General features: G+C 40.9%; 1 protein-coding gene across 1 annotated transcript in view; it reads left to right on the top strand.

The window, feature by feature from the left end:
* Positions 1 to 19,161, top strand: part of LRRN1 (leucine rich repeat neuronal 1) — a 37,289-nt gene extending 18,128 nt beyond the window's left edge. The window contains exon 2 of the mRNA XM_084765342.1: positions 15,948 to 19,161. Within this exon, the coding sequence (XP_084621468.1) occupies positions 16,201 to 18,351 (2,151 nt within the window). The 5' untranslated portion in view covers positions 15,948 to 16,200 and the 3' untranslated portion in view covers positions 18,352 to 19,161. The remainder of the gene's footprint in view (positions 1 to 15,947) is intronic.
* The last annotated feature ends 5,483 nt before the right edge of the window (positions 19,162 to 24,644 follow it).

Below are 24,644 nucleotides of genomic sequence, written 5' to 3'. Positions count from 1 at the left end.
CACACGCGCACACACATGCATGCACACATGTGTGCAAACACACATTAAATAAACATAGAAACATTATTTTAGGAGGATACTAGTGATATTTTAGCTTCCCATTCCAGTCCCAGCTTTTCTTAACTAATTGTATCTGTAACCAGTCAACATCTAAGATCTTAAGATTCCTGCTTAGAACACAGTTTGGCCTAGACCAAGTTTAGACAGGCGCGTGTATGACCTGGCATTCTACATATATGGACTCACTGCATCCTATCACAACCCACTAGGAAAGAACACTGCTGCTGTGCCCCATGGGTGTCAGGAGAAGAGGAGGCCAGCACATGTTGGTCCAAGTCTGTACTGTTTCATTCTGAAGAGCTGCCCATCCTGATATTAGATTTTCTAAGCCCCTCCCTTTTTTGACTATTGGCAAGTAAAGAGATAATTTTGGGAGTTCCCAAAAGCAATTTTCATCTTTCTCATGATAATATGAACTCTCCTTCACACACACACACACACTCTCTCTCTCTCTCTCTCTCTCTCTCTCTATCTATCTATCTATCTATCTCTATCTCTATCTCTATCTCTATCTCTATCTCTATCTCTATCTCTATCTCTATCTCTATCTATTCAGAGCCATTTTCCAGTGCCCATTCTATGCACAGCCTTCTACTAGACCTGGAGACACCATCAGAGACTATTTCTGAATAGTTTCAGGAAGCTTTCTCTTTAGGAAATAGCCCGAGGCATAACATACAGTACAGGGTTCCACAGATTTTGTTAGGGATATTTATTTTCAAGTATACCAGCATGAAGAACAATGGTGGCCTCCAGTTCTTCACATGGGAACACCTCAGTGCTAGTGAAGACTTGTGCTTTCCTCATCCCAAGAGAATTCTTTCCCTGGGATTTTCTATTTCCCAACTATTCAACCAGTGCCCTTCTGTTTTGATAATTTCATATCTACATGTAATATGTTTTGGTCAAGTCTGTCCCTGTTCCCTCCCTTCAATTCCCGTATTATTTACTCCTATTCCTCTTCCTTCACTCTCACACCACTGCCCCTGCTCGATTTCCTGTGTTCTGTTTCAAAGCCCAGTGAGTCCATCAGTGCTGCCTGTAAGTGCATGGACACAGGGCCATCACCTGGAGCGTGGCCAGACTCTCAGGACCCACATCACTGAACAGTACTGACTCTTCCTTACCTGGCAGCCACCAACTGTCAATATAGGTCCTCAGTCTAGGTGGAGGGAGGATGTAAGAAACCTCTCCTACTTCACGCTGGGTTTTTGTCTGGCTTGATCTTGGGCCTTTTACGTGTAGTCACAGCCACTGTGAGTTCCTATGTACAGCTGCCCTGTTGTGTCCTGAGTACACTGTTTCTTTGTAATCATACACTGCCTCTGGCTCTTACAATCTCCCACCCTCTCTTCCTTGGGAGGATAGAATATTATATAGATATCTCATTTAGTGTGGAGCACTCTTTACATCCCCCCCACCCGTACACTGAGGAGCTATAGTGACAGTTGGTGGCTACCAGGTAAGGAAGAGTCAGTATTTGTCAGTGATTTGTCCTGCTTCAGTAGAGGCCCTGTGTCCACATACTTACTGGCAGCACTAGGGGGACCACAAGAAATTGAGCCAGAGCAGTGGTGGGAAAGTGAAGGATTATCTTTCCCTCTGGACACTGACTAATTCTGGGTCTTTGTGTTCGTCACCATCTTGTTAGCATAAAGATGAGTACCTCAAGGGCAGTGTGATACTAGTTCCATTTAGCAGAGTGTCTTGGACCTTCTGTTTTTCTTCTATGTTCTCCCATTGGCACCCATCTCATTGAGCCTCTGTTCTCTGTGGTGTAAGGGAGATAAAATAGTCTAATCAGTGGAAGGCTGTCTAAATGTATTTTGTGACCCCACTGCCCCCTTGTTTGCTTGAGTTCACATTTACCTAACACCTGTAGACTAGTCACTCTGTTGAGGACAGTGCCTACAGTGATAACTGAACGTCATCCTGCACCTCTCAGTCATTGTATGAACATGAAGTTTAGGGCACCTCTGAGTACATGCATGATAGAGACCAGGCAAAACCAAGTCTAGCTATGTCTTTGCAGACACTAGGATCCAGCCAAAAGCCTGAGAGATACTCTGAGCCTATGAGTGGTGTCTGTGTAGAGTCAAACCGAGACAGAGGAAGGTTGACGTTATCTAAACTTAATCCCCCATGTCAACCCTCTGTGTCCCTCTTCAGAATATGCCTGGATCTGCATAACTCATCTGGATATAGCTCATCAAACCCTCATGAGGCAAAAGAATTCACAGCCTTAAAATGATCCTGGGCTATCGAGCAGCTGGATGTGGAGAAAGATAGCCATGCTGCCTGCAATGGTAGTTGCAGGTCACATCTGGTTATTTAAATCTCACTGAAGTCAATCAAAATAAAATAAAGCATAAACATCCCATTTCTTGTCCTCGCCAGACACATTTGCCATGCTACGATATGTACATGCAGAATGTTTCTGATGTGGCAGGGAGTTTTCCTGGGTGGCACTGATAGAGCAGGCCAGTTCCAGGCTAGCAATTCTGGTGTCTTCTTCAGAGAAGACACAGAGGCACTCCTTCCTTTTGATGTGTATTTTCTTCTAGAATCACTTGTGTACTTGCCTTATTCTCTCTTCATAAGAATATAAGCCCTCTAGAGGCAAGATCTGGTGTTCCTGGCCCCGTGATATCATCAACAGTGGAGATCTCTAAGTCAGTCAGATTGAGCGAGTACCGTCAGGCTGAATTGACTACCTGCAACCTGGCAGTGGATTTCAGCAGAGGCTGGAAGAAAAGGGTGGATCAGAGAGGAGATTTCTCTGAGTCACAAGTATGTGTTGATGGGGCGGTGCAGATCTGTACTAAACTGAAATACGTTTGTTCGTTATGTACGAAAAGGCTCCTAAGAGTGTCTGCGTGGTTTAAAAAATAAAAAATGATTCCTGACTTCAAAGGGATTCATCTTATCTTTTCACAAACTAACAGCTTAATCCCCTTAGCTTCCTGCTGTCATCCAGAATAGCTGAGATACATGTAGGAGACACGGTGGGTTGCCATCTCCGGCTTCTGCTGTTCGTTTGCTTGGGTTTTTCTTGGTAAAGGAGTAGAGAATGAAACTTGTTGAGAAGGTGACATTCCACAACCAGAAATGTGAAATGCTTTGCCTGTAATCTAACCTCCCTTGTAACTAAGAGGCACATAAAGGCATTTTAACATAGGCCATGCAAAGGAGACTTCTTTAAAGAGACTTCCCATTGGTCTACGAAGATAAAATTCTAAGTAACGAAAATGTGCAGCTTTAATTAACATTTTATGACTTGTTTCTTATCTTCAAAATAATGGCACTTTTGCAAATCCATTCTGAAAGTGAACGGGGAAGTGGAGGATCCGCTTTTAAGAGGCAATTTTTTAAAATAACAAATAAATCCTGTACACATCATCAACAATTCATCGTTTTATCAAACCCCATAGGGTTATAGTAATTTTGGTATTCCTAATATGAACTATTATTACTATTTTTATTTGCATTTGTATTCTGCTGGCACATGTGTCTGTGTGAGTGTTTCAGGTCCCCTGGGATTGGAGTTATAGCCTTAACTGTGCCCTACTAACAGAGAAGGAAACCGAGAGGCAGGAAAGTGAAGTCATTTGTCTTTTGCACAATTGGTAGTGCTAGAATATGAACCCAGCTGCACCCTCTTCTTGAGATTTCTTTTCTGTTTTCTTTTGAAAATAAAAATAAACAACTAAATTCAATTTTTCTTAAGAAGCCAGGGCTGAGAGTCATGCCTCTGGTCATAAGGGGCAGCCCATAGGGGTCAGAATCAGAAAGCATTACCCATGTAGAATCGTAAGCACAGGAGCCCTTCTACATTGCTGAGCCTGAACCTCTGCAGGAAGGAGAGATACCCACTGCTCAGAGGCAGAGTCAAGAGCCAGAGGAAAAGACTCAGATTGTCCAACTTTTGGCCCAGTACTGGGGTCTGCACGACAGTGTGCCACATGCTATCTGAGAATTAGAGGGGGGTCTGGGGCTACAGTTGCAGCAAATCCTCGCCCTGTGTTCCACGGGTTTCTGATTGCGCAGACAAGGATGATTGGACAGTATATTTTTTTCTTGCTGTTTCAAAACCTTATTACAAAAATATATTTGAATATTTCACAGATTTGGAAGATAAAACCTTAAGATTGGGTGAACCCATTGGTTTAGCCTCTAGTGAAGACTCATAAGGAATCACTGTAGAAGGAAAAAAAATCATGTGATAAGGCAGGAAGCAGAGGGTCAGGGTTCAGGCTCAAGTTTTCAATAATCCCTGAAAGCCAATATTTCCTCCTGAGGTCAGTACCCTCAGTGGGCTGAGGCCCTCCCACCAGACCCACCTCTTAAAACTTAAAAATGCCTGTCAGTATCACTGCTATGCGATGAAGCTACAAATGGATGACAAACGATATCCAAGCTGTAGCTAATGTTTTACAGTGTTTGTATTTTAGTCACTCCATACTGAACTCCATGGGATTTCAGGTTGTTGTTGTTGTTATTATTATTATTATTATTATTATTATTATTATTATTATTATTATTATCATTATTATTATTATTATTATTATTATGAGTTCAGGCTATTACTTAAGTTAGCTATGTTGTGTTATGTTTTTCATGAGGCTCTCCAGTCTTAAATCCATGCTTTTTCAAGCCCTGCTTATTTTTCATATCCTCTTTACACTTTTTTCATTTGAATTTCTACATCCTTACACAGTTTGCAACCTATAATCTATCATCAATATAAAGGTTTTAATTTATGCATTTTAGAGATTAAACTTGTAATCTGGCTTTATTTTTGAAGCATGAAACATTATGATCAATTCCTTGAAATGTTTGAAAAAAATAGCAATAAACATTGTTTAGCTAACCTGACTATTGTTTGCAAATGTTTGGCCATCAGCATGATAAACTGAGATATCTGCTTTACCCCTGATTTTCCTAAGCAAAGAGTAAAGGAGATAAGGTGGTGTGGAGGGCAGTGAGAATCCACAAAACTATTTCTAAACTGAGGTGGCCTTTTTCCTGTGTTACTAGTATATGCTTGGTTAGTAGAACACTGAAGGCCAGTGACCTTCAGGAATGAGAACGAAGGAGAATCAAAAGATCATTTACAGCCTTACCTGAATAGCCCAAGCTAAGTGAGGAAGTGTGGCGTTTCAGGCCAGTGAGATGCTAGGTGGTATTGGGGTGGGGGGCGGGCTGCCACCAAGCCTGATGTCCAAGGCTGATGACCTAAATTCAGACCCTGAGAAGGAACCAACTTCTAGAAATTGTCTTCTGACCTACACATGGGCAGTATGGGCATACCCCTCCCAAACCCACACATGTAATTTCTTTATAAATTTTTTTTTAAGAAATAGGGGAGGAATTCTATAAAAGGTGGTGTGGCAGGAGATTTGGAATGAAGTCAGAGTTCTATGCCAATATATGAGCTGAAATGAAATGTTTGTTAAGATGCTTCTGGCCATCTCTGAAGCTTTCCTCCAACTTCGCTTCATCAGATTTTTGCAGAGATACAGCCTGCTTGCCTTTGCTCAGCTGGATCCCAGTCCCAGTCTAAGGCCTTGTTCTAGCACCATAGTCCCTTCTCAATTGTGCCAAACCACCCAGTTAGACTGAACTCTTGCCAGCTGGCACTGGACTTTTGACTTCTCATTTTTCTTTTGTTTTCTTGTTTTCTTGGTTTCTTTCTTTCTCTCTTTCTTTCTCTCTTTCTTTCTTTCTTATAATTTACTTTGGTAATTCAGTCCACCCAGACCAGCTCTGCTCTGCTCACCATGCCTGGCCAACACTCCTCAAAGGACTAATGTGCTGGCCATACCCAGCTCCTCTTAGGAGCTGAATGAATTGTGACCCCGGCTTTTCTGCTTAGCTTGGAGACCAGCTGCGCCTTTGAGCTTTTCCCAGAGATGCTGGCGGAGGCCGCACCTGCAGGGTGATGAATTTGCCCTGGCCTGAAAGCAGGAGAAAGAGAATCAAAAGATCACTTGTGTCCATCCTTTTTGCACACTTGTGTATTTATACCACTCAAACGCACCAGAGAATTTTGGAGTCTATTAAATAATAATTACAGCATAAAAAATAAAATGTGGGAAGGGACAATTATATTTTGCTTTGGGAGCCAGAAAAATTACCACAGAAATTTAAAATGAGTTTAGGAAATGCTGATTTGGAGCATTTGGGATTTACTTTGTCTCTCTACCGAATAACTGGGTCATTTTGATTACATAGGGAATATCTGAAGTGCTATCTGCAGTTCCCTTTAAATGGAGCTTTCCAAAAAACAAAAACAAAAAGTAAAAATGGGACAAAAGGCTTTAAAAATATCCTCTAATAAAGTTTTCTTCTGAGCAAAGATTCACACCTTAATATTTGTAACTGTAGGTTTTCACACATGCCATGTTACGAGCAATATGCAAGCATTTCTATCTAATCAATTAGCTACCCCCTAACTTAGTAGTATCAGTGATCATGTTAGTCTATAATTCAGAAGTTACAATATGGCCATAGGCTACAAACAGCCTCAGAGAATGGGCCGAGGGGGGTTCAGCCTGCACTGCTGAAATGTTTAGATAGATTGATTATTCTCTCTTCCATTGCTTTCTGCAGTGTTAGAACCAACTACTTAACATTCCTGGCCTCGGAGAGCCAAGAAATTCTAAATTTAAGAAACTTGGGATGTTCGATTCCATCTTTCCATATAATTTAATAACAGAAAGAGAAAGGGGGAGGAACAGTTGCTTCTCTTCAAAGTAGCTGGCAGTGTAGTTTTCTGGGCCGTTGGAGGAATGGGTAGACTGGATAGACCCTGGGTGTCTATCTGGCCTGGGAAGCACTGAGGACTTCTTTTCTCTACCTACTTTAGTTACATGACTTGCTTAAGGTCACCTAGGAAGTTTGTGGTGAAGACAAATTGAATCCTTTCTCTGGCAGGTATTTCACTGTGCTGTTTGGGCATATTTGCTGCATTGCTTGCTGATGAATGAGGTGGACGCTCAAGAGAATTCTGTATGCAAAAGAGGCCCCGCAGTCTCCCTTCAGCCTCTGTGATGGGATATGCTTTATTGTTTTCTAATACATTATGGGGACAGTTAGATCTCTTCTTTCTGTTGGGATTTTACATCTCTGACCACTGTCACACAAGACTGGGTGGTCCACCTTAGACAATGTCCAAACCTTGAATAGTACTTTGAAAAATGCCTAAGCAGAAATTTAAGAGTCAGAAAGGGTCAAAGACCAAAGAAAAAGTCTGAGAGATCACTGTCTAGGACATGTATATTAGCAGTTTAGATGTGTGCATGCCAGGTCTTCTTTCCTTTGGAGGGAAATAAAACGGATCCTCAAAAAAAAAAAAAAAAAAGGATTTGCTGTCATCTCGTCATCTATTTCTCTGGCTCCACCTGCAGGATCCATAGGTTCAGATTTTCAGTGGGTGTCCTCTGCAGATGTCACCTACTCCCTGTTACTTCTATCCTCAACATCCACAATAAGTGCCTCAGATTGAATATGGGGCATCAAACCTGTCAATACAATAGCTAACATCTACTGGGCATTTGCTATGTGGCAGCGACTCTGTTGAAGGCGTTTCTTCTCACTACTCTTGCAAAATAGATTTTATGATTTCCATTTTCAGGAAGAAATTTAGGAAAGTTAGGAAGTTTGAGTAATTTGTTCAAGCTCACGGGGCTGACTTTGAAACCAAGGTTTTCTCAAAGCCATGCTTCTAATTCTAAAGTGATGCTCCTGTTTGGATCAAAAGCTTAAAGCCCTCAAGAGTGTTGTTGACAGTAAGCACCTGTAGTAAGTCAGCATGGACTTCGGGCCCAGGATGGATCCTTCCAGAAGGTCAGTCCCCCCAACCTCGCCATGGGAGTGGCTACTGGGAGAATTTGTATTGATATAATAATTCTTTTTTTTTTTTTTACCCTATATGGCCAGAGGAAGCATTGAGTTTGAACAAAATCCCACTTCTCCATCACTGAAGTTATCTGCAAAAGAAAGTATGAAAAGTTGCAGATTTGAGAGAGCCAAAATGAGTAACATTTTCAGGGCTTTTTATAATATTTTACTTTAACTTTTATGTGTATGAGCATTGTGCTGCACATATGTACACACACCATGTCCAAGCCTGGTGGTGCCCATGGAGGTATCTTAGGGTTGCTGTCTCTGTGATGAAACACCACGACTGAATGCAAGTTAGGGAGTAAAGGGTTTGTTTTGCTTCTATTTCTATCACAGAGGAAATCCATGGCAGAAACTCAAGCAGGGCAGGAACCTGGATGCAGAAGTTGATGCAGAGAGCATGGAGGGATGTTGCTTACTGCCTTATTCCTCATGGATTGTTCAGCCTGCTTTCTTTCTTTCTTTCTTTCTTTTTTAAGATTTATTTTTTTATTATTACATATACAGTGCTCTGCCTGCATGTACACCTACACGCCAGAAGAGGGCATCAGATCACATTATAGATGGTTGTGAGCCACCATGTGGTTGCTGGGAATTGAACTCAGGACCTCTGGAGAAGCAGTCAATGCCCTTGGCCTCTGAGCCATCTCTCCAGCCCTCAGCCTGCTTTCTTATAGAACCCAGGACTATTAGCCCAGAGATGGCTCCACCCACAATCGGCTGGACCCTCCCACATCAACCACTAAGATCACGTCCTTGCCTACAGCTCAATCTTATGGGTGTGTTTTCTCAATTGAGGTTTCCTCCTCTCCAATGACTCTAGATGTCTCAAGCTGACATAAAACTAGCCATCACTCTCGGGCACCAGAGTTAGACGCCATTGTGAACTGCCATGTTGTTGCTGGGAACCAAACCAGGGTCCTCTGGAGGAGCAACAACAAGGACTCTTGACTGATGAATCATCTCTCCAGCCTGCTAGAACTTTTATATGTTGTTATAACAATATCGAAAATAGTTCTAACAATCCGTCCACCAGAGAAAGTGTACATATAAAAGCAGATGTCTTAGGTCATCTTATCTTCATTTGGGGATCAAATTAAGTTCTTCATTGTTGTAACTAGACTGCCTAGAGGAGCAATAATAATTCCAAGCCAAAGGTTGTTTTTATAGTGCCTGGGGATCAGCGTTGGATGTGCCATGTACATAATGCTGAGCTGCATTCCCAGCTTGCCATTTGTGTTTTGTTTGCCTACATGAGGCTTTCCTTTAGGACAGGCACAGTATCTGGCTTGTAGATACTATTAACTATTCATTCTAGTTAACCCTAGTTGGGAATGGATGCTCCCAGATACCTGCCATGCCCCAGGGCCTTACAAGCTTTGCTCATTCTTTACTTCCTACTCATCAGCTGAGAATGGAACGAACTGACTCAGGAAGTTCCAGAGCCCAAGGGAGTTGAGCCCACCATGGGTGAAACTGTTCCTTAGGTTGAATAGATTCTCATAGGTTGCTTCCCTTACTTAAAATAATTTTCCTGTATGTAGGATATGTAACTGGCCTTAATTTTAACTATGATCAGAGTTAAAAAAAAAAAAAAAAAAAGAACTCAAGTAGTTTGCATCTACTGAAAGGAGAAGTCAGAGTTTGCATATAAATCACTTGACTCCCCTCATCCCCAAAGAGCCCTCTTTCTATAGTCCTGCAACCTTTGTTTGCTTCTTGCCTTTCCTTATAGGAACAGAGATGTGTGTGAGCATGAGTCTATGGAAAATGTGTACCATATTTTTCAGACCATAAGACACACCTAGTTTTTAGAGCAATGAAACAAGAAAAACAGTAAAAGCAGCAATTGGACAATTAAGGCACACCCTAATCCCCCTTGGGAGGAAGTGTGTCTTATGGTTTGAAAAATGTGGTATTTCTTTTTACCCAACTCCATATGAACTTACAGCACACATTTAGCATTACATCCCACCAGATATTATCATTTTGTTTAACATTCAAACTAAAGCAAACGGGGAAGGTGAGATTTGGGGTCATTTTTATCAAGGTGACGGCCATGCATTCCAGTTCCCTTGGTATTTTATATTCAGCGCAGAGTGTCCCAAACATATCTCACTGGAAGAAAAGGGCATCAAATGGAATTGTCTAATTGTTTTAAGGCCTCTCTTGAAATGTGTCTCTTGCCAATTCTGAGGCTTGAAGGCCACAGTTTGTTCTTAAGGGATTGTTTCCTGAACCTGCCAGATTTTGTTTGTGGAACATTATTCTCATAATTAACAGAACATTTTCTTCTCACATTTAAAGATTTAACCAGTCAGTCCCAGAATAAAACTGGGGTTTTTTTTTGTTTTGCTTTGTTTTTCACCTTTAACTAATCTATACTAGCCAATTTTATTTTTACATAATTGAAGATAGTTAATTTGTATGTGTAATAAAAGTTTGCCTAAATTATAATGTACTTACTATCATTTTTATGGCATTTCAATATACTCTAACTCATTTCCAAGTTCAGTTGGAACTCGAGACTGTTCATCACCCACAGCTGAAACTGTACCACTTAGACATTAATTCCTTCACCTGGGTCTTGGCAGTTAGCTTTCTGCTTTCTAGTTCTATGATTTTAACATTAGATACTTAAGAATGGGACCATACAGTATTTGTCTGTTTGTGATGGGTTTGTCCGTGTCTCCAAGAGTCTCTATATTGTGCCATATGGCTGGCTTTATAGCTACTGTCATAATTTACTTTCTGGTTCTGTGACAAAGACTTTGACCAAAAACAACCCAAGGGGAGGAAAGAGTATGTTTGGCTTACATATCCTGATCACAATCCATTCTTAAGAGAAGTGAAGGCAGCAACTCAAGCAGGGCAGGAACCTGGAGGCAGGAACTGCAGCACAGACTGTGGGGGAGTACTGCTTTATTCTCTTGCTCCCAGACTTATATTCAGCAATATTTCTTATACTTTGAGGACCACCTGCTCAGAAGTGGCACTGTTCACAGTAGGCTATCCCACATCGATTATTAATCAAGAAAATGCCTCCACAGACTTGTATATAGCTCAATCTGATAGTAACATCGTCTTAATCAAGGATTCTTCTTCCCAAATTACTCTAGTTTTTGTCAACTTAAAAAGAAAAAAACTGACAGCAAACCATCCTTAGGAGAATGGTTCAGAAGATGCCAGCACCCCACATACCAAGATATATGCATACTAAAATTTCTAATATAAAATGATGGGATATTTGCCTATGATTTTTATACCCATCTTCCTCTGAGGAGTACTTTAAACCATCTCTATATTATAGTAAACAAGTCAGTTTAAATTCTATGTAAATAATATGTAATTTCTATGTAAATAATATCAAGCATCCATACTAATTCAGTACACTTACATTTTTTTCCTGAATACTTTCCATCCAGTTGAATCAGTCATGTGGAACCCATGGGTACTGAAAGTCAATTGTATGTGCCACGTGTTCTTTATTTATTTGTCCGTTGGTGGACATCTAGGTTATCTTCAACTCCTGACTGTTGTAAATAATTTTGCAGTAAATATGGGTAGGCAAATGGCACTTTGATATTCTGCCTTTAGTTATTTGGTGTCCATACACAGAAGTGGAAATTCATATGACAATATAATTTTTTTCTTTCTTCATTCTCAATTTAATCTTTGTTTTTTTAAACATCTAATCATAAGTATAATACAGGTTACTCTTACAAATAAAGATGAGACCATTCTAAAGAGCATCACAGCTGAACATCCAAGTAACTCTTACTGAGTTCATTACAGAAATGATCAGTAACTCTTTCTCCCCAAAGCATCATCTGACAGAATCCATGGTAACTTCTGCCTTTCCCCTCCTCTGGTAGGTAACCACCAGTCTGGTTGCCTGACTAATTGTCTGAGTTCTTTCTTCTCTTCTCTCTGCTTTCCTTCCTTCTCCTCCCCTCTCCTCCCTTCCATTCCCTGACTCTTTCCTCCTCTTCCCTTCCCACCCGTCCCCTCCTATCTTTTCTTATCTATCTCTATCTATCTATCTATCTATCTATCTATCTATCTATCTAAATATCTATTTATCTATCTATGTTAGAGTAAGTCTCACTTATGTAGCCAGAGGACTACATAACTTGTGGTCTTCTTGCTTTAGCCTCTAGAGTGTCAGGAGCACGAGGTTGCCAATGTAGGTCACCTTGCCCGGCTTCGGTCTTAGACTTAGGGGAGGAGAATAAGGTGAAAGCGTGAGGGAGGGAGGAACGGGAGGATAATATAATTTTTAAATACATTATTTTTTAATTCTTGAGAATTTCATACTGTGTTTAAATTTTTGAGACCATCTTCCACCATTTTCTATAGTGGCCACATTATTGTACAACCTCGCCAATTGCATGGGGATTTCAATGTTTCTGTCTTTGCCACCACTTCTTATTTTCTGCTCTCTCACAGTGACCACTATGGGCGAATAACTCATTATGGTTATCATCTATATTTATTTTATGACTTGTAATGTTGACCAGGGTTTTTTTTTTCCATTACTTGTTGGTCACTTGAATATTTTCTTTGAGGAACTGTCTGTTTTAGTCCTTTCTCCATCTTTAGTTGGGTTACTTTTTTAACTGCTGTTATTCCTTTGTTGGACTTACTAACACTGATTTTTAACCCTTTCCCCAATAAATGACTTCAAAATATGTTCTCGCATTTTTTTAGGCTGACTTTGTATTTTGTTAGTTTCTTTTCATGCACAGGAGGCTGCAAGTGTGAGATCATTCTACGTGTCTATTTTTGCTTTTGTGCCAAAACTTGGTGTCATATCCAACAAATAACTGTGAAGCCCAACACTGAAATTTCCCTTCTTTGCTTTCTTCTGGGAGTGTTATTATTTTGTGCGCTACACTTCGCCTGAAGTGTAATTTGAGTTATTTTTTGTAGACAGTGAAAGCGGAGGGCACTGCCTTATTCTCTCTTTGTAGATATCCAGTTCTGCCGGTGTTATCTGTTAAAGGAACTGTGCTTTTCCAGTTGTGCACTTCTTGTCAGAGATTATTTTTGTTTATTTCTGGGCTCAATGCCCCATTGGTCTATGTCTGTGTTCACCCTTTGTATTCTAGAAGTTTCATTGTCTCCTTCCAAAAGTGCTAAATTCAGGGTTGGGAGAAACATTTGACATTAAGCCTGACCTTCTGGTCTCTGAGGCTCATGGTTGGTCAGTTGACTGACACTGCATATGTACAAAGACAAATTGGAACTCTTCAATATAATTGTCTCATCCTATAATTGAAAGTATATGGTGTATTTTTCATAACACCAGTGAGACTACAGACCCAGATAGGCTATATTTCCAATAGTAATACACTACTTGGGTTTTAAAAATAATTTTAATGTATACTTTGCTTCCTAATATATTTCTTTAAATTCAATCAAAACATAAAAGTTTGCAGTAATTCTATCCCAGAGCTCTGAAAGGTAGGGTTGCACTTTTGGCTCTCTAGTATGAGCTAAGGCTCAGAATTAAACTCTGACAGGTGTTTTTAAAGTTCATAATGCCCTTGAAATTCCTTTGAAATGGATCTAAGCCCGTGGTTCTCAACCTGTGGGTCACAGCCCCTTTGATGGTCATATATTAGGTATCTTGCCTATCAGATATTAAATTACAGTTCCTAACAGTAGCAAAATTACAGTTAGGAAGTAGCAACAAAATAATTTTATGGTTGTGGGTCACCACAACATAAGGAGCAGTATTAAAGGGTTCCAGCATTGGGAGGGTTGAGAACCACTGATCTAAACAGAAATGAGCATAGGATGAACTTGTGGAGTTAACGGTATTTGCAAAATATTACTCTCCATGTTTGCATTTATAGAATTTACTGGTAAACATCCAAATCAGATAGTTTAATAGTATTGAAAAGTTTCAAATGCATAACAAATAGCAAAGTAACCAGATATGGTGGTGACAGCAATTGCAGTGTCAAGTATGCTTTCCCCGCAGACCAACAAGCTTCAATATCAAAGCCACACAAATTCATTTCACCATAGACTTGTCACAGTATAAACGGTATGATACTGCCTTGTAAGAGTATTAACAAGATTTACATAGGTAATGAAGCAACAAAAAAGCTTCTACTAAAATATGACTCAACTGTTTGTATTGGCTATTGTATTGTCATGGTTTGGGGTCAAATGCAAGCATATGCTTTACAGAGTAAAAAGACATCACAAAGTACTGAATTGAGTGAGAGTGGCTATTCTATGAGCAATGGACTTATATTCATTGTTCTTAATGAATGTTTCTAGGAAACACCAGTCACTGACTTTTTCAGTACTCAAAGCCAAAGTGCATTATAACAGGAAAATATAAGGAAATATATAACTAAGTGTAATTAGCAAGAGGCCAGTCTGTTCTTAGAAAACCAAAATTAATGCCAGTTAGCTACATAATAGCCTTTTGTCCCTGGTTGGAATTCAGAACACTAGGACCAGTAAACTCTCGTCTTACATAAACTAGCAAGACACAGACCATTTTACTACCTGGTATCATATTAAAACCAGCAATTCAGTCAATAGGACCAGATATTTCTCCTCTGAGAACTACTATTCACCTAAGAGCACATGTGTAGAAACACAACAACATGCCAATACCACTTTAATGAGCATTTAATATGTGCCAAACCACCAGCCAGGGACAATATGTGCAGTAAACTTCTAACCCCTACCCAGATCTAGCCAATCGACAGGACATTCTCCTAAGTTGAGTGGAGAGCAGGGTCTGACTTTCACAGGAACTCTGGTGCCCCATATTTGACCACATCCCCTGGATGGGGAGGCCTGGTGGCACTCAGAGGAAGGATAGCAGGCTACCAAGAAGAGACTTGATACCCTATGAGCATATACAGGGGGAGGAGGTCCCCCTCAGTCACAGTCATAGGGGAAGGGAGTAAGGGGGAAATGGGAGGGAGGGAGGAATGGGAGGATACAAGAGATGGAATAACCATTGAGATGTAATATGAATAAATTAATAAAATATATTTTAAAATAATATGTGCCAACACTGTACACAGAGTTTTATATAGATTACTGGTTTTTGTTTTATAACATCAATTCAACTGTTCAATAATACTGAACAACCCTATTTTGTAACTTGAATAAATTGAGAGATGATACAGCATCCCTGGCCTGTGGCTGTTAAATAGCCAGTGATCTCCCAAGGAGTTAAATTAAAACATAGATGTTAGGCATACACACATTTTCTTTTTCAGTGCTAAGGATCAAAGTGAAAGTCTTATGAATGGAGACCAGTGCTTTACCATACAACTCTGATTCTTGCCTGAGACATATTTTCACGTGTGTGCATTGAATATCTTTGTGTTTTTAATTAAGATTTGTAGTGAGGCAGAGTTGCCATTGCCTTACTCAGCCAAAGTCACATGGCTCTTAGAATATAGAGCTGTTTTCCTTCCATGGTTTTACTAAGTTAACTTACATAAAAGTATTAGAGCTTGAAACACTCTTGCTGAATGTGTCTACACAATGTACCATTTGGAAAAGAATCTCTGAAAACAAATGTGGTATTAATGAAAATACCACAGGTAATTTAAGATACATGGAGTCTTTCATGAACCACCATCTATGTTTGGCTTTTACTAAGAGTGACTGATCAGCTTACTAGAAACATAAACATGCACTTCCTAAAATAGTCTTTGTTTTTAAATAAATGATATCTTTAGGTTTCATGGGTATGAGTGTGTGTTTAGTGACTATCCTGGAGTATGTGCAGTTCAAAATTATAAAAAGGAAGAGGTTGTAGCTAGTGTCAGTGCAGTACATGGGCTATAGGAAGGCCATCATAAGACGCAGAGTCTGCTTAGATATTCTGAAAGCATTCTGAACCCATTTTTTTTCAGCTATGTGAGTGCCTGTCCCTTGTAGTAAACAAAAGACAGTCTCCAGAGTAAGCATAACGTCTTCCCTGATCTGTATTTCAGACACGCCTCCAGACTTTGATTTGGCTGAAGTAACTTATTCAAGTACCCGTGCACATGCCTGGAATTGGGTGACACGGTTCACGGACTTCAGATTGCTTCGTGCCTCTCGGGAAGTCCAGAAAACCATATATTTCAGACTCTGGAATTCTATTCAACGGAGACTCCCTTGAATGTTTACACTGTTTGCTGTTCTACTCGCCACTGAGTAGTGTTCAGACCTTGGTCAGGAACTAGGCGTGTTCCGCAAGCTGCCATGGCCAGATTGGGCATTGGGATAGCAGCTTGCCGAGTGGTGCTGGGCTTGTTAATGACTTCACTATCTGAGTCTTCCATCCTGAATAGTGAGTGTCCCCAGCTTTGTGTTTGTGAAATTCGTCCTTGGTTTACCCCGCAGTCCACGTACAGAGAAGCCACCACTGTTGATTGTAATGACCTCCGCCTAACAAGGATCCCTGGCAACCTCTCTAGCGACACACAAGTGCTTCTCTTACAGAGCAATAATATTGCCAAGACCGTGGATGAGCTTCAACAACTTTTCAACTTGACTGAGCTAGATTTCTCCCAGAACAACTTTACAAACATCAAAGAGGTAGGGCTGGCAAACCTGACCCAGCTCACAACCCTGCATCTAGAGGAAAATCAGATTTCAGAGATGACGGATTACTGTCTGCAAGACCTCAGCAACCTTCAAGAACTCTACATCAACCATAACCAGATCAGTACAATCTCCGCTAATGCCTTCTCTGGCTTGAAAAATCTCTTAAGGCTGCACCTGAATTCCAATAAATTGAAAGTGATTGATAGTCGCTGGTTTGATTCTACACCCAACCTGGAAATTCTCATGATTGGGGAAAATCCTGTGATTGGAATCCTGGACATGAACTTCCGACCTCTCTCCAACTTGAGAAGCCTAGTTTTGGCAGGGATGTACCTCACCGATGTTCCTGGAAATGCCTTGGTAGGCTTGGATAGCCTTGAGAGCCTGTCGTTTTATGACAACAAACTGATCAAAGTCCCTCAACTTGCCCTGCAGAAAGTCCCAAATTTGAAATTCTTGGACCTCAATAAAAATCCCATTCACAAAATCCAAGAAGGGGACTTTAAAGATATGCTTCGGTTGAAAGAGCTGGGGATCAACAATATGGGGGAGCTGGTTTCTGTGGACCGCTATGCCCTAGATAACTTGCCAGAGCTGACAAAGCTAGAAGCTACCAATAACCCCAAACTGTCATACATCCACCGCTTGGCTTTCCGAAGCGTCCCAGCGCTAGAAAGCTTGATGTTGAACAACAATGCCTTGAATGCCGTTTACCAGAAGACCGTTGAATCTCTTCCCAATCTGCGTGAGATCAGCATCCACAGCAATCCCCTGAGGTGTGACTGTGTCATCCACTGGATTAACTCCAACAAAACCAACATCCGCTTCATGGAGCCTCTCTCCATGTTCTGTGCCATGCCGCCCGAGTACAGAGGGCAGCAGGTGAAGGAGGTGTTAATCCAGGACTCGAGTGACCAGTGCCTCCCAATGATATCACACGACACATTCCCAAATCATTTAAATATGGACATTGGCATGACACTTTTCTTAGACTGCCGGGCCATGGCTGAGCCAGAACCAGAAATCTACTGGGTTACTCCCATTGGAAATAAGATAACTGTGGAAACCCTTTCAGAGAAATATAAGCTGAGTAGTGAGGGCACCTTGGAGATAGCAAACATACAGATTGAGGACTCAGGAAGGTATACATGTGTTGCTCAGAATGTCCAAGGAGCAGACACTAGAGTGGCAACAATCAAGGTTAATGGAACCCTTCTAGATGGTGCCCAGGTGCTGAAAATATATGTCAAACAGACAGAATCCCATTCGATTTTAGTATCCTGGAAAGTTAATTCCAATGTGATGACGTCAAACTTAAAATGGTCATCTGCCACTATGAAGATTGACAACCCCCACATAACATACACAGCCAGAGTTCCAGTAGATGTTCATGAATATAACCTAACACATCTGCAGCCTTCCACGGATTATGAAGTGTGTCTCACGGTGTCCAACATCCACCAGCAGACTCAAAAGTCATGTGTCAATGTCACAACCAAAAACGCTGCCTTCACACTGGACATCTCTGACCATGAAACCAGCACAGCCCTTGCTGCAGTGATGGGGTCCATGTTCGCTGTCATCAGTCTCGCATCCATCGCTGTGTACATTGCCAAAAGGTTTAAGAGGAAAAATTACCACCATTCACTTAAAAAGTATATGCAAAAAACCTCTTCCATACCACTGAACGAGCTGTACCCTCCACTCATTAACCTCTGGGAAGGTGACAGTGAGAAGGACAAAGATGGCTCAGCAGACACCAAGCCAACCCAGGTCGACACATCCAGAAGCTATTACATGTGGTAACTCAGTGGGTATTTTGCTTCTGGTAGTAAGGAGCACAAAGACATTTTTGCTTTATTCTGCAAAAGTAACAAGGTGAAGACTTTTGTACTTTTGACTTTGCTAGTTTGTGGCAGAGTGGAGAGGATGGGTGGATATTTCAAAGTTTTTTAGTATAGCGTATCGCAAGGGTTTGACACTGCTGGTAGTGACTCTCAGCTTCCAGTTTGTGTTTGGTTTTTATCCTTATCATTATTATGATTATTATTATATTATTATTATTATTTTATTTTAGTTGATGTGCTAAACTCAATAATGCTGTCTTAACTACAATGCTCAATAAAAATGATTAATGACAGGTGGGGGTTCCCTTGTGCTTGACCCCTTCTTCTGAAGCCATCAATACAAAGAACTGTGTCCTCTCAAAAGCTAACATGTGGTTTGGAAGCAGCATTGAATATTCCGTAGCAATCTGGTCTACAGACTTTTAACTCAAGCTAAGACTAAACTTGCTACTTTGTTGGATGATGTTAGTTGACTGTACTGTAATGTTGTATCAACTGAACTGAATGTTTGCCTCTCAGCACCCACTTTCCTTTCCTTCTTCTTTCTTTTGTAATAGTTGAAGAGGCTTAGAACAAGCTAACAGGCAATAGAAATATGTATATCAGATTTTCTAATGTTATGAACTACATGTTAATTGTTACTATATTCTTTTTATCTTTAGTAGACAATTTTAAAGAAGAAAAGATAATTTTGTTGTGTTTAACTCACCAACTTGGTGTATAATGAAGACAGAAGTATAATAAATTAGTTTGTTCTGATTTTTTAGAACACTTGCAATAATGTATCATTTACTAGTTCTTGCTACTTGCAGACGTAATATCTTTCACATCAATACAAACAACCACCAAAGCATTTGTGTGCATGCAGTCTTTTACATCTAGGCCCTAAAATATTTTGAAGTATCCATTTTAACTAAGGCATCCTGGGCCAATGAAATGGCTCAGTGAGTCAAGGTTCCTGCTGCTAAACCTTATCTACATTGCATCCCCATGCCCTACATAGTGGAAGGAAAAATTGACTTTAATTTTGCCTGTCACCTAAATGCATACCCCATGGTATGCATACACAAGTGTATCCATACTCGTACACACATACAATAACCAAATTCATTGGAAGAAATAAATTAATAGATGCATTTAATGAACAGGATTTCTTTATTTCCAATACCACTGACCAAAAGCTGATGGAGAAGGTGTTCATAAAAAAAAAAAGCCCACATACTACTGTAACGCAGGCATAACTACACAACTGATGTGTCATTCTCTTTCTTTCGTTATTTTACAGTGTGCACATTCCCCACCAAGGTCTAAAACAAAGAGCTAAGTGTTTTATAATTTAAAACTTATAATACTATCCCATTTAATAGCTATCTATGTGCTAATATGGTGCCTACTGCCATGGAGACGTCTGCTGGAAAAGATGGTGCATAGAAGGGAGAGTGATTTCTTAAGATTGGCGTTTGTCATCCAAATATTACACACAGTTTATCTCAATTAGCTGTCTCAAGATCGCATAGGAACTATGTCAGAATGGGAGGAGTTATGTCTGCAGAGTTCTTCGAACGTTAGAGGGAGCAGATTGAAAAGTACAGGTGGATGACAAAAGACAAAAGACAAAAATCCCCATTGCTAAGTCAGAGAAAGAAAGAAAAGCTGTCCCAGATGGCAGCTGCTGCATCAGGCCTGGCAGGATTGTAGAAAGGGCTAAGGGGAAACAGGTGCCAGATGAGGAAAAGAAAGGGTAAGAGAACACACACTAGTCCAGATGAGGCAGGAAGCGAGAGGACTTTCTTTTGTTTGGGAGTCACCCTTTGGAAGATCAGTGTTCCTCTCGAGTGTAAAGGAGAGTGGGGAGGGAATCTGACTCTGCAAGGAAACTGCAGCCAAAATGCCGCCCTATCAGAATGAGAAGCATCTCCCAGAGACTTTGTTTGCTCATGAGAAAAGCACAGGACACAGGGAGGGTGTGGGACCCTCCGGCAGCCTCCTATGCCCTCCATCTAGGCCCAGGGGTCGTCTTCCAGCTCTTACCTTGTGTGTCCCTGCTTCCTCTATGCAGAATAGCCTCAGATTCCCATTTGCCTGGAATAACGCAGGCCAGAGGAATAGCAAAGTATCTTGTATTATTTTTACAGCCAAGTACACAAGGGAGACAGAATCGAAGATGCTCCCTCTGTCACCGTGGACATTCTTGTCATCAGACATCTGCTGAGCAGCAGTCCACCTAATTATAAAGCTGGAGCAGTGGGGTAGGTCAGCACCAAAGCGGAGGGCCTAGGCCTGCCTGCAGCTGCAAGAAGACATCATTTACCCATAAAGCCATGCTTTGAGCTGGCAAAGAATGTGGGCTGGAAAAAAGGACAGCTCAGCAATTCCTCCATTCTGAATACAGGACGGGCATGGGGGGAATCCAAGTGTTCATTGGAAGAATGTCATTTCCCAAGCCAGTTTGGGGCACTTACTTCTTTTGCTTAAAAAAAAGAAATACTACGATTTATTTTATGTTATCCATGTCACTGGTTGATTTTTCTCTTGGTGGAAAGCAAGATGGCAGAGTATTCTTTTCCTTCATCAAGTACTTACTCATCTCTGTCCTGTTCGGTAAGTTAGGCAGCCAGGGAAATTAGATGTCGAACTATGTCCTGATGGACAGGGGTGGCCCTCTCGGCTTTACACATGAAGTGGCCGCTATAGGTCAAACCCTAGTTTCACATTTTTCCTTTTACTTCCTGTTGTCCTCTGACCTGATTTTACAGGGCTGTTTCGGGAGCAATTTCTTAAAATAAGCATTCCCTAATTTGCTCACTTTATTAATGACAAAACAAACTGGAGCCATGACTATATATATATATATATATATATATATATATATATATATATATATAGAGAGAGAGAGAGAGAGAGAGAGAGAGAGAGAGAGACATTATGTTTGATATCACTGTTTGTGGTTTGTCTTTGTGTAGCAATAAGGAATCATTGACCAGCCCTTGGCAAACAGGATCTAAGTCCATTTTTCTCACGGCTGGTTTCTGAAGGCCTCACCATTTGGGTGTTTATTCGCTATCTTGGCATTCATTTTCCTAAGTCTTTGTTACTGTTTCACCACTGCGGTGAAAGCCCTTTGAGTTTCTGACACTGCTGGGAAGCCCATACTTTCTGCCTTTTGGTTCATTGAGAAGGAAATTTATCTTCTGATATATTCATGGAACAACTGAAAAATGCTTTTCTCACCTCAGTTCTATCTCAACCTGTTTGTAAATTGACTTTTTTAAAAAAATCAAAAGGAAGGAAGCTATGCTCAATGTTGTGAGACATGTGCATATGCTGGGGTAAAATCTATAGGGTTTAGTACTATCTCCAGTTTCAGGGTGTAGGCTCTCTTGAAACAGCAGAGTATTACAGTATGGTTTATATTCAAGTTAATTACTACATATGTATATATATAATATATATAATAACATATATTTTACTATGGAAAATATATGATTTTGCTTTCTTCAAAAAAATTAAAAAGGGACTAGCTGGGAGAGAAGTGTGTGTGTGTGTGTGTGTGTGTGTGTGTGTGTGTGCGTGTGTGCGTGTGTGTGTGTGTGTGTGTGTGTGTGTGTGTGTGTGTGTACATGTAAGTGCTGGTGCTTGTGAAGGCCAGATGCAGGCATGTGATTCCCTGGAGCTGTAATTAAAAGTGGTTGTGAACAGCCGTATGTAGATACTGGGAACTGAAGGGCCCCTGCAAGAGCAGAATGTGCTTGTGACTGCAGAGCCATCTTTCCAGCCCCCAGAGACGGCTTTTCTATTTCCAAGTTTCAGTATCATGGTCCAGAGCTCTCAAATGAATTTAACGAAGAAGCTGTGGGCAGCTTAACAACTCTAATGCATGCACATGATTCCCCTACAACCTCCTCCTTCCTCCAACACATGCGCGCATGCGCATACACACACACACACACACACACACACACACACACACACACACACACACACACACACATACACACACACGCAGTAGATTTTCTTAGTACTGGAAATCAGGGTTTGAAGAAATAAGGATATGGAAGGGGAACTAATGTTTTTACCAATGTGGTTTCAGCACAGGTTCACAGAACTGAGTTTTTTGTCTCATAGAACTTCTTAGACTTGACACCGCTCATATAAAGTATACACAAGTGAGTGTCCGTGTATCTCAGGGACCATCCTGAACACATTCCCCTGAAAACAGCCAAGTAAATTGCACATTATTTCCAATTTACAGTCCATAGCAAGACCTTTACAGGTAGGATCAGCCAGCCAGAGGCTGCCCACGTCAGGGTTCACTTGCACTTTTCTCTGCCCAGAACCCTTCCGTCTATTGACTCAAGTAAACCCAAGACAATGTGTGCTGCTTTATGCAAATACTGGGCCATGTTATAACAGGCAAATACCTGTGCAGTCTGGCATCCACTGAGTCCTAGAACCAGTTCGCCAAGGACACCAAGGGTGACCGTTAGTCAAAGCAAGCGAATAGGAAATCATCAACAGACAACTCGAATATTTGTGCCAACAACTCCATAAGAACAGGTGGGAGAAACTGAAGCTGTGCAGGTAAGGGGAAGTAATAAGTAATAAAAATAAGAGGAAAATGAGTCGCTAATAGAAATAAGAGTAAATTCCATGTAGTAAGCACCTGACTGTTGGTGTCCTGTGCAATCTTCCAATAGTTATAAGGAGATTGTCATTTCCTTTTTTTTTTTTTTAATGCTTTGGTTTTTTGAGACAGAGTTTCTCTGTGTAGCCTTCTCTGTCTTGGATTCACTTTGTAGACCAGGTTGGCCTCGAACTCACAGAGCTCCACCTGCCTCTGCCTCCTCAAGTGCTGGGATTACAGGCGTGTGCCACCACTCCCAGCTTCATATTTTTAATATGAGGAAACCCATTCAGCTCCACCTTCATAAGTGACAGGGCCAAAATTCCCACCTTGGCAGTTAGCCTTAAGGGTCCATAACTTGTCTACTCTCTAACTAAGCAGCACCAGAGTCCCGAGCCAGGCATCTCATCTCATGGCTGATTTAGTTTGTAGAGTGGCAAGTGAGTTCATGCTCTTGAAAAGGATTTCCCACAAAAGCTTCCTCAATGTGAGATTTCATGCCATGGCTCCGTGAGTACAGATAGTATCCACGGAAGCCTGGCTACCCGGGTTCAGTTCCCGGAGCCTATGTAAAGGAAGGAAAGAACTGATTCCACAAAGTTATCCCCTGTGCCACACACATACACTGTTCCACATGCATGCACGCACACACACACACACACACAGAACTGTTCTACCCTTAGTCATCTGGCCGCTCTGGATGGCACTGGGTTGAGAAGATAAACTCCCTTGGGAGCTATAGGAAGTGTTTTATACCAGCAAAGTGGTTCGTGCCTGTAATCCTGGAGCACAGCAAGTCCCTGAAGGAAAACAGTTTTGTGATCTCAGTGCATTGGATTTCTAAACGCTTATCACCCTTTCTGCCTTTTAGAGGACAATTGCTTGTAATATCTCCCACGTTACTGATGAAACTAGGAGCAACAAGCTAAAGGAACACGTGTTTAAAATCCCACACACTAATCAATAAAACTTGCTTTCACCAATTTTATTGTAACTGGCTTAGAGTATTGGTCCCCAGCATGAGATAAGTCCTCTCTGCCATTCATTTAAGCGTGGCATTGCCTTTCATTTATTTAATAAGAATGTGCATGCATGGCACACAGGGGGAGGTCAGGGGACAAACTTGCAGGAGCTGGTTTTCTCCTTTCAAGTTGGGGTCCTGGGAATCGCAGTCAAGACATCAGGCTTGGAAGCAATCACCTTTGCCCACTGAGCTGTTTAGCTGGCCTCTGTTTCTTCTCATTATAACAGTAGCATGGTCACTGTAGCAAATATAATAATAATAATAACAGCATGTGATTCCAGGGTTCAAAATATGACCATTTGGTATAGTTCTCATTTTCTCTGTATGTGTGTATACATATGTACATATGTTGTAAAATATGCACTCATGTGAATATAAAATTGGAATCATGGAAAGGTGTCATACACTTCTTCCTATTATGCAAAAAGCAAGCATCTTTTCACAGGATTAAGTTCTTTTGCAAATCATGGTATTAACGATCATAGTCACATATACACATATATACAAACATATATATATATACATACATATATATATATATATATATACACACACACACACATATATAATATGTATTGTATAACTGAACGGTTCCTTCCCTGGG

This window comes from Acomys minous (assembly GCF_964271855.1).
Source record: "Acomys minous genome assembly, chromosome: 17".
NCBI lineage: Eukaryota > Metazoa > Chordata > Mammalia > Rodentia > Muridae > Acomys > Acomys minous.
This window is presented reverse-complemented; position numbering and strand designations above follow the sequence as displayed.